The sequence below is a fragment of the Arachis hypogaea genome, chromosome 14, assembly GCF_003086295.3.
Source record: "Arachis hypogaea cultivar Tifrunner chromosome 14, arahy.Tifrunner.gnm2.J5K5, whole genome shotgun sequence".
NCBI classification, from domain to species: domain Eukaryota; kingdom Viridiplantae; phylum Streptophyta; class Magnoliopsida; order Fabales; family Fabaceae; genus Arachis; species Arachis hypogaea.
This window is the reverse complement of record NC_092049.1, coordinates 2,104,454-2,114,984: the sequence shown is the minus strand read 5'-3', so window position 1 is coordinate 2,114,984 and position 10,531 is coordinate 2,104,454. Positions and strand designations below refer to the sequence as shown.

Sequence of the window (10,531 nt, the reverse complement as noted above, 5' to 3'; positions counted from 1 at the left end):
GGATTTATTTATTACTTTACTTTTAATTTTTTATGTCAATGAATTATAGCTCAAATGGCATAGTCTCCCCATACTCAATTAAGAGATTATGGGTTCGAGTCTCCTATCTTTAGTAAATAATAATAATAATAAGATTTTTTTGCTTTTCAAGGGAAAAAAAGCCAAACAGAATAACTTCTAATTAAAATAAATTTTCTAACATTTTTTAACAATATAAAGAAGTCGAGTCGTAAAATAAAAAGAGAATAATTATATAAGTCCGTCTCTAAGATTTTTAAAATCGAACGTTTTAGTCTTCCATGTTTTAAAATATAAAAAATAATCTCCAGTATTTATTTTCGTTAAACAATTCGTCTCTCTTCGCTAGTCATTAACGGTGACTGTTGACATGGAATGTTAACTCAAACACGTGGCCATTCAATATTCACATGTTCGAGTTAGACAAATCAATTCTTAGAGTGAAGTACAAAATAGTCTCGAAGAGTTTAAAAAATCTCAAAACAGTCCCTGAAAAATTTTAAAAATTCTAAAACAGTCTATTTGAATGTTTTTTATCTTTATTAAAATAAACATAGAAAAGAATTCCTAAGTTAAAAAAAATCTATTTTTTTTTGGTATAATTGCTAATTGTGGTAGTACGAATAACTTCAACTACAAGCTTATTTTGTACAATATTACAACTAATAAATCCCAAAATTTTTTAAGAAACATGTCAAGACATTTCTTCTTCAAGTATTACAACAAAATATTAAGAGCTTCATATTGGGATTTTGTAAATAATCTACATTGACCTTGTGGCTGACCAAAACTTGCAAATTTGACTTTAAATATGACTTGGTTCGCATTGGACGCAAGTTCCAAAGTGTTGCTTTTATAAACATTTACATAAATATTTTCAACTATTTATGTGAAAAATTTGATGTTAAATAGAAGTTCTCCTATCTTTTCAAACAATATTAGTTCATTTTCTTTTTTATTGTTAACAATGATTATGAAATATAATACTTACAAATTAAATTAAATTAATTAAATCAATATTTTATATGCTTAAAATATGACTTCATTTATTTTAAATTATTATTTTGAAAAATAATGCCTTTTCAAAATTAATTTATAATTTACATTGAAAGTACATAGAAATTTTTTGTATATAAAAATAATTAAATTCGAGATAAATAGTTATATATAAATAATTCGAAATGACTGTTTTAAAATTTTTTAAAGACTATTTTGAGATTTTTTTTTAAATTTTTTGAAGATTATTTTCATATGGAAAAGTCTAGGGACCAGCAACTTTGTTAAGCCCCTAACATTCCTCTTTTCATATTTTGTACTTCAATTTAGGGACATTCATCGACCACCTCTTTTCATATTTTGTACTTCAATTTAGGGACATTTAACGACCACGTATGCAAGTTAACATTCCATTAACATTCCATATCAACCGTCACTGTCGGTAACTAATTAAAAAATATTGGGCCAAATTAAATGCAAATATTAGTATGTTCTGATTTGATCTGAACACTTTAACCTGTTTATATTATACTGTACTACTAAATATATAACACACAGAAAAAGAACAACAATTGAAAGGTAAACAAATAGAAGCCAAAGCAAGCCAGAAATGAAAATGTACAAATCGGCCAAAAATCCATGGATCACTCCAGCAATGTACTACACAATACATCAAGAAAAAGTCTAAGGAGCCAGCAACTTTTGTGTTTTGTGACCAGCACTTAACCATCAAAAGAAAAGTAAGTGATCTCTGACTATTCGATGTAATCTCACACCATTAAAAACACTATTGATGATCAATTGATGGTTACAAAACACAAAAGTTACTGTCCCCCTGCACTCCTCATATATCAATTACAAATCTTTGACGCCGGAATCCGGCACGGTCATACGCCACCATTGATGAGCTATTATGGTGTGCACTTAAACCACCTTTTGTCACTAAGAACCTAAAATTTCCTTCTCTCATCTTGAATCAAATCTCTATCTATATACACACGTGATGTATTAAAACTATAATAAGTTTACAAGTAGGATTCTTATTGCTACATACATAACACGAAGATCGAGATGATGCCATGGATGGAAGTTAATACTTTACATTGAAGAATCAACGAGTTTTGATACCTTCACAACCAATTCTAAAACCCAATTGCGACGAATCAAACTTGGCTCCTATGTACACTCCCTGCGAAAGAATCAATACCTTTAAAACCAAGGATCTTCAAGAAAATAGTGAGCTTAATGCAGAAAAACTTACTCTCAGGATACATGAGAAGTTATTTATGCACAAAGTGTGTCCTGGAGAACACGTGGCAGATGCTTCCAGTTTCCACCGGTTTCGATCTGTTTTCATGAAGGTGGGAAAAACCGCGAAACTTCTCTATAAAGTTGCTCAGCTTCAAAGGGCTTTGAAACATATCCATCCATCCCAGTTTTTAGGCATTCCTCATTTGTTGCCTGCATCACGTCCGCTGTCATAGCCAAAATGGGAACATGCAACTTTGAATTATTACCATCACCGTCCATCGATGCTTCCAACTCTCGAATTCGTCTCGTAGCTTCAAAGCTGCCACAAAAGAATTGTATATTAGCATAATTGTCAAATAAAAATAGTAGTTAATGTTACCATGATACAAAGAGTTTAGGAAAGAAACGAAGAATTATTTAGAAAAGTATTATTTTTACTATTCATATATTTCATCTGTAAGGTTGCATACCCATCCATTTCTGGCATTTGGATATCCATGAAACAGGCATCGAATTGATGGGGTGGATTCAGCTTGGCAACGGCATCTTTTCCACTGCTTATACAAACCACATCAGCTCCATATTTTTTCAAGGCACCGGCTGCCACGGTGCGGTTCACACTGTTGTCGTCTACTACTAAAATCCTTCTCCCTCGAAGAAGATGATGGAGAGATAAACTAGGGAGCTCCACATTTCGAGTGTTCCCTCTGTTCCCAACGCCCATGGCTCTTTGCAATGTCACAGCTAGCATACTTGCTTTTAGAGGTTTTGTGATGACAACTGGAAAAGGATCACCAGAATTTACAGAACTTGCTCTAAAAGAACTATTGGAATTAACAAGAATGAATAGCTTAGGAGGGTCAACTTTTCTAGTATTGTTGACGAAGTGCGACGAAATGCTCGAATCTCTATCCCAGACCTCCTGCTCAATGAAAACAATACTAATTGGTGAATTCCCATTGGTTATGAGGGACAAACCTTGATCCAAATCTGAGACTAATTCGACACGAATGTCAAGACGTTGGAGGTGATATCTTGACACTTTAGCTCGAATGGGTCTGGGGTCGATAACTAAGGCATTCGTGCCATGGAATTCCGAGGAGGCAAGATGAGGCTGGTTGTTGATTGGCTGACTTCTACCCTCCTTTGAATTGGGAGATCCATTTGTGAAGACAGCAGTAAATGTGAAAGTGGAACCTATGTTGGGTATGCTCACAAACCCAATTTCTCCATTCATACGTCCAACCAAACACTTACTAATGCTTAGACCAATCCCGGTTCCCCCATGTTTTCGGGAGATGGATGGATCTACTTGCATGAAAGGAGTGAATATACGGGACTGTGCCTCGAGAGGAATACCTACTCCAGTATCCTCAACAGATACAATCAGATTGACAAGCTCGCTTGACGGCGAAGAAAAAGAACCAAGAGGTCCCTCTTGGCTGAAAGCCTTGAATCCTTCCCAGCTCCGACGAATATCAGCAACCGGGTAACCACTTAAGGTATCTTTTGAGGTTGATTGCGGCTCAACTTCTATTGAATGAACAACCTCCTCAACAAGATGGATGGTAACAAAGATATGCCCTTTTTCCGTGAACTGCCAAACAAACAACTGTCATTTTGAGACCATAAGCATGTGTATAAGTCAATCTAACATCTATCCCTATAGACATACCTTAATAGAGTTGCCCATGAGATTTGTAATTATTTGTCTAAACCTTCCAGGATCACCTATGAGTTGTTCCGGAACCTCATCCGAGACATATACTGCCAACTGTGCTCCACCAAAATCGATCATGTTATAATTAGAAATGCAATAATTGAAACTTCCATCATATCAAAGAGAAATAATTTTACCTCTACTCCTTTCCCTTGAGACTTCTCAGAAAATAGTAACAACACATCATCCAAAATCGCCCGTAAGTCAAACACCACTGCCTCCAGCTCTAGCTTACCGGAATCAATCTTTGCCTGGTCCAAAACCTCATTTATAAGGGATACAAGAGCTTTTCCACTACCCTGTGCTGTTCTGACATACTCCTGTTGTGTTACATCCAGATCTGTGTCCATAAGCATATTCAACATCCCTGAAATCCAATTATAGAACAAAGTCACTCACAGATGATGAACACCACTCTCTTTTATCAAGTTATACTAAAATAAGAAGACAGGGCTTGTGTGAAATTATACTAGCAAAGGACAACAGGGTCAAGAGTTCAACTCACCTAAGACACCATTCATTGGTGTTCGGATCTCATGGGAAACAGTGGCGAGAAACTGCAGTGTCAATCATCAATTAGGCCTCCCAAATGATCAGTATAAGTTAAGGATAAGCAAGTTATAATATCAGTCAGAAAAAGTCTCATACCTGAGATTTTGCAACATCAGCTGCCTGGGCACGTTTTTTAAGCTCCATCTGCTCATTGTAATTATCCTCGGAAATGAACATTCGATTCACAGTGGCATAGAGAATATAACCAATAAGGACTGCAATAACAAGCATGCCAACTGATGAATGTATTGCCTCCCATGGCCACGGTGGTTTCTGTTTGAACCTGTGTCGGCATCAAACTGGATTTCAGGCATAGTTCAAGTCTATGACTAATTTCACATCTCAATAATGTCAAAAATAATATAATACACCAAAATAATAAACAACTAACTCCAAAAAAGAGACCTCTAAACTGCAAGCTTTGTAAGATCAATATGCCAAATGGCATTAAACCACGTCGTATAAGATAACATATAAAACTCATTTGGCAACATATGTTACCTGCAGTGCATCTCATGCTTCCTGAAGGGATCTCCAAAGTTGAGAGTGCTGACATGGTAGAATTCATCACCTAATACATCTGAACCATACATGGCGATAGGATCGGTATGATTTGTAGTATCATAAACATTAACAATGACTGACTGCTTGCTAGCAAGTTGCTGAAGTAATTTTTCCACTAATGACTCGATGTCAAAGACCCCTCCAAGATACCTTCACAGGAATTAATAGAAAACATTAGAAAGCTTCTCTCGCAAGTCAAATGCAGTATGAATTGTGCTCTCAAATTCATTATTCAGTCCCCAGTGTAAAAGTTGCTTCGAAACTCTTAATTACCGAACTCGAATGACGTAAACTATGGTAAGTGTTTCACTAATCCAAGGGAACCCCTTTAAGTTTTATAAAACTGGAATTGTTTCATTGAAAAAGAATAAGACTTGTAAGTGTTCAAACACATTGAATGTACAAAAAATTTAAGTACACACCCATCAGTTGCTTGAATCCTTTCATCTGGGGTTGCATTTGATGGAAGTTCTTTCTTGTATACAGCAAATGTGAGGATAACGCCTAGACGATTTGTTTTGAGCAGCCTGAAGGGAGCAGTTAAGACTCCTTTGCCTGACTCTCTTGCACGCAACACGTTTTCCTGGTCTTCCTGTAGATGAACAAGTGAATAACTTCAAATTTGATAGCCATATATCGAAAACATCAAACGTGAACAATCAGTAACAGTTAAGCATTCTGATGTCCACAAAGTTATACTATTCAATTCTCTATACTCTATAAAGTATCAACTCATGGAGATGAAAGAATAGGGAGAGAAAGATAATTGAAAAAGTATCAATGTTGGAGCATAAATAGTTTTGGGAATAAGTTAACAAGTGTTTAAGACACTAGTAACTAAAACCAAAGAATTACTTAATGGCATTTATTTAAACTAAATTAATATTGAGTTTTTTTTTTTTTTTCTTTCTCACACCCATTCACTCTTGCAACATTAAATGTTTGGTGCACTCTCTGTCAGAACATAAATTGGAATAAAAAATTAAAAACCTCCTTAATTTTTCATTGCTTTTAATCATTTCACAAAGTAAAAGGGTTTAGGTAGGGCCACTTGTTGAGGTGTTAAATGTACAAAAACAATCAAAACTTTCCAACATAAATAGCCTTAACAAGGTACATTTAAATAACTGTAAACACTTTAGGTAAATCCTTTGACAAATAAATAAATAAATCCTACTTGGTCAAGTAATTAAATGCATTTAATACAAGATACTTCATGTTTCTTTAAAAAGGCCAAGTTCCATAACCATTTTCAACATGTTTTCTCAAGACATCATTAATGACCGATGGATTTAAGAGTACGAGTTTGTACATTATTACTATTCAATACATTGCCATGAAATTAAGAGTGAAATGCTTTACATAAATAAATAGTTGATCATGTTTGATAGTGTCAAACTTCTATTAACAGATTTCATAGTTAGCTATAGATGTTTTAAACTTTAAACATAATAAAAATGTATAAATTGAAGCAGTTACATTTAAGAGATGGTAAGAGAAAGTTACCTTTCCAGAAAGCACATCAACAGAAATTACATGTTTGATTGTTTCCTGGGCAAAGATGACAGGAGCATATTCTTCCTGAATAGGGGATGGCTCCAATGCCTCTAAGGCGAAATCATCCTCTTGAACCGGGTTTTGTTCCAGGGTATCCATCCTCTTAATAGTCCACCCTTGCTGCTTTTCGAATTGTTCCCTTTCGGAATGGAGCACCCTTACAGCATATGCGACACCACTCGTAAGGGGCCTCTCGAAAGCAGTTCTTTCCGTATACCTGGCAAAAGTTTTCTGCAGAGCTGTCACAAGTTAGATTGAGTTTTTAACAAAGAACTTACCATCAATTAGTCCTCCTTTGGTAACTGTCTTAGGAAAGAAATACAAAAATGCGAGGACACAAATTTGATAAAGGAGATAATAAATACAGAAACAGCAGAATTGTGTCTATTATGTGATAAAATTTTGTCCAGTTTTTTTCATCCAAATAATTGTGGACACCAAAAACAGAGAGACATAGATAACCTCCATGTCTCTTGTCTCTGTCTTTTGTGTTCTGAGACATTCAGGCTGCATTTGGAACTGGGAGAGGGTGGGACAGGACCCTAAGACAAAGACACCGAAGACGAAGACATTAGTGTTCTTCCACTAAGACCATGCATTTCTAACCAAATGCAACTTTACCAAAAATAGACCTGTTCCAGCTCTTAAGAGATTTACCTACTTGAATAAAATAAATAAACAAATCTAACTTAAAAAGGGAAGCCAAAATAGCAAACTACTATTGAGATCGAGTACCTGATCGATCGCAGAAGGGTCCATGGCATGGTGAAAAGTGGAGATCAAAATGGACATAGCCTGAATATGGTTCATACTAACATTAAACTGATCCTGCAGCATCCTTGCCCTTTCATCACACAAGCTAACAAGACTTTCCTTCCTCTTCTCAGTAGCCTCCGAGCTCATATGCAAGAACCTCGAGGACGAAATCACAATCCAAAAAACCACATAAGCATGCCAGAGCTTCCTCCACCAGGATCTCCTCAACATCTTATACTTGTAATAGTATTGTTTACAAGTGTTCCCCAAGTTCTTCTCCCACCAATTATTGAGCCAAACCTTTCCATCATAATCTCCAAGAAAACCCATCTTCCACTTGTTATTGTTACTACAATTATGGTTATGATTAATTCCAAGATTGCAATTGAACCAGTTGAGGTAAATGAAAGACACAATCAAGCAACATGGCACCCAAAGTAGATGCCCTACTTTTAGACCAAACCCAACAACATGGAGCAAACTCATCCAACAACAGTTCCCCACTCAATTTTATTACTATCAACAGTTCCAACTGGTAGTGCCTATGACTTGTATCAAAGAGAGAGAGGAAAAAAAACACTGTCAAATCCACAGAATCTCCACAAACTCAGAGAACTATTTCACCAAAAGAGAAATTATGAAGTACAGTTCCTGAAAATACCAAAATATGATGAGAAACTAAATAAAGATGCTATCTTATCCAGCATAACAATTAGCTTGGGGAAAAAAATAAATAAAGAATAAAAAAGAAAAAAGAAAATAAAAGAGAGAAAAAAAAAAAGGTCTAGAATGGCAGAACCAAACATGAAATTCACAAACACCCTTTTTTTTATGAGAGAACCAAAGAATGATTCCAAGTTTCTGATTCCAGAAACATGAAATTGACACTTCTTGTTTATCTTGTCAGCCACTACTAGCTACCAACCAAAGACATAGAAGACCAAAAAAAAAAAAAAAGAGGGGCCAGAACTAACCTTCAAAGATTCGATCTTTAGCTACCAAAATCAGAGTGTGTTCCTCAAATTTTTCAGAAGCAGTAACAAGGTTTGAACTTTGAACTATGAAGCACTACTCCAACAAAAAGATTTTGTTGGAAATGGAAGAAATGGATTAATATTATTATTATTATGAAGTAAGTGAAAGGAGAATGAAGCTTAAAGAAAAAGAAAAAAAAGAAAAGAGTTAGAGAAATGAATTGAAATTCATGGGCAGTGAAGAGGTGCTGCTAGCTAAGGAGGAATTTTTACAAAAGACACATGATAAGAATATGATAGCAACAATGTTTCTTGGTATTGGCCATTATCTCTTTCTCAACTATCCACTCAAAAAAAATAAATATATAAATAAAATATATTATTTTAACAAAATGCTCCTTCATATGTTAGAAAAAACAAACAATACATGTACAAATTTATTTATTTAGACTTTAGTTAGGAAGTTAATTTTTTTTTGTTAATATCATTTAAAACTTAAATTATTTTTTATTCTAAAAGTTTCATTTTAATACATTAATATTGTAAAACGTTTTACACAGTAATATAATTACAATCGTTTTTTATTGACTATTTACAAGGTGAATATAAAAATAGTTATTTTTGCTAATACGAACGCAATGTGATTAGATATACGTATAAAGTGATTTTACACTAACAGTACATTAAAATTAAATTATTATTCTAAATTTTAATCTTAAATCCTAATTTAAAAAAAAAATAAAAAGTAATTTTATAAAAAAAAGTTAATTTATTAACTAATTAAAAATTAATTTTTTCTACTTATTCATTTATTTGTTAGATTAATTTTTTATTTTTTATGTATTGTATGTGTAAGAATTTTTTTTTTATCGAAGATAGAGAAACTCAAACTCGCAACCTCTTAAGTGAGTATAGAGAGATTATGTCATTTGAGTTATAACTCGTTGACATTGTATGTGTAAGAATAGTTTGTGCTTTTTACAGTACTTTAATTATATATTTTTGCATCATTATAAATAATATCTAGTAGATAAATGTGTCTTATTATCACATTAGCTGATTTTCTTTTTTCAACTAAAAGATCTAAAATTTATTCATAACTTGGTCATGAAACATTTCCACAGCTAATCATTGGTTCTTAAATAAATGACTTAATCCAAGTAAGTTAACTTCAATGCATAATTAATGTAAAAAATTTAGTGTACATAAATATTTAATTGTGTAAGATTTACTAGTAAAACTAAGGAATTAATCTCTACATACAAATCATTTACACTCATGTACGCATATTTTTCTTTGTGCCTCTGCTGCATATTTTCTTTGTCATATTTAATACTTCGTCTTCTTTTTTTTTCCCTTTTTTTTTCGTTATTTTTTTCTTTTGTTATCGTCGTCATTAACACCACCTCCTTCTCTTCCTCTTTTTCCTCCTTTTTTTTTTCATTGGAATTTCTTCTCCTCTTTCCTTTTTCTCATTCTCCTCTATCATCTTCATCATCATGATCATCATCGTTATAGTCATCGATGTGTTCTTCTTGTACATATTGTCGTTATCGTTATTGTCGTTATTGTTATTGTTATCGTTATCGTAGAACTTTTGTCATATTGATGACGTTACCTGATCCAAAATTGATTTGGATGTGCTTTTATTGATAATTCAATCATTTTTGTGTGTTGATTTTAAACTGAGTTTGTGTGTCGCAATTATTAAGTAATTTTGGTGCATTTTTTAGTTAATTAAGGTTTGTAGCTAAATTTTGGTGTAAAAACTAAGAAATTTATGTGTTATTGTTAAAAAATTTCGGTGTATTTTTATTCTAACAAGTTCTACCTAATTTAAAATTCTTCCTCTTTTTCCTCTTCATCTTTTTCTGCTTCTTTTTCTTTTTCATCATCATCTTTTTTTCTTATTCATCTTTTTCTTCTTGTTTTACCTTATCAGATTTTTTCTTTTTTACTCTTTTAATAAGAACAAAAACAAAAAAAATCAAACAAAGAAAAAGAAGAAACACAGAATGCTGCAATTACTTGGAAGAGGATGAACTTACATTGATTCGACTAAAAGAAAGAAAGAAATAAAGAAAAAAAGAAAAAAAATGCAGCATTAAAAAAAATATTTGTGTTTTTGTAGTAAAATTTTGGT

At 33.2% G+C, this 10,531-nt stretch overlaps 1 protein-coding gene across 6 annotated transcripts; it reads right to left on the bottom strand.

Moving 5' to 3' along the window:
* Nucleotides 1-1,586: 1,586 nt before the first annotated feature.
* On the bottom strand, nt 1,587-8,766 carry LOC112740908 (histidine kinase 3). Of its 6 annotated transcripts, none has more exons than XM_025789618.3 (12): nt 8,389-8,766; nt 7,394-7,962; nt 6,608-6,889; nt 5,524-5,693; nt 5,039-5,251; nt 4,634-4,820; nt 4,491-4,542; nt 4,123-4,352; nt 3,941-4,039; nt 2,736-3,862; nt 2,276-2,584; nt 1,587-2,203 (listed from the first exon to the last, which is right to left on the bottom strand). In XM_025789618.3, exons 2-11 carry the CDS (start codon nt 7,898-7,900, stop codon nt 2,368-2,370), a joined length of 3,084 nt encoding a protein of 1,027 aa, XP_025645403.1. In that variant the 5' UTR covers nt 7,901-7,962; nt 8,389-8,766; the 3' UTR covers nt 1,587-2,203; nt 2,276-2,367. The 6 variants fall into 6 exon arrangements, with proteins under 6 accessions (XP_025645403.1, XP_025645402.1, XP_025645404.1 ...); XM_025789617.3 differs by having other exon boundaries at nt 7,394-8,065; nt 8,389-8,764; XM_025789619.3 differs by having other exon boundaries at nt 7,394-7,763; nt 8,389-8,736.
* Nucleotides 8,767-10,531: the final 1,765 nt, after the last annotated feature.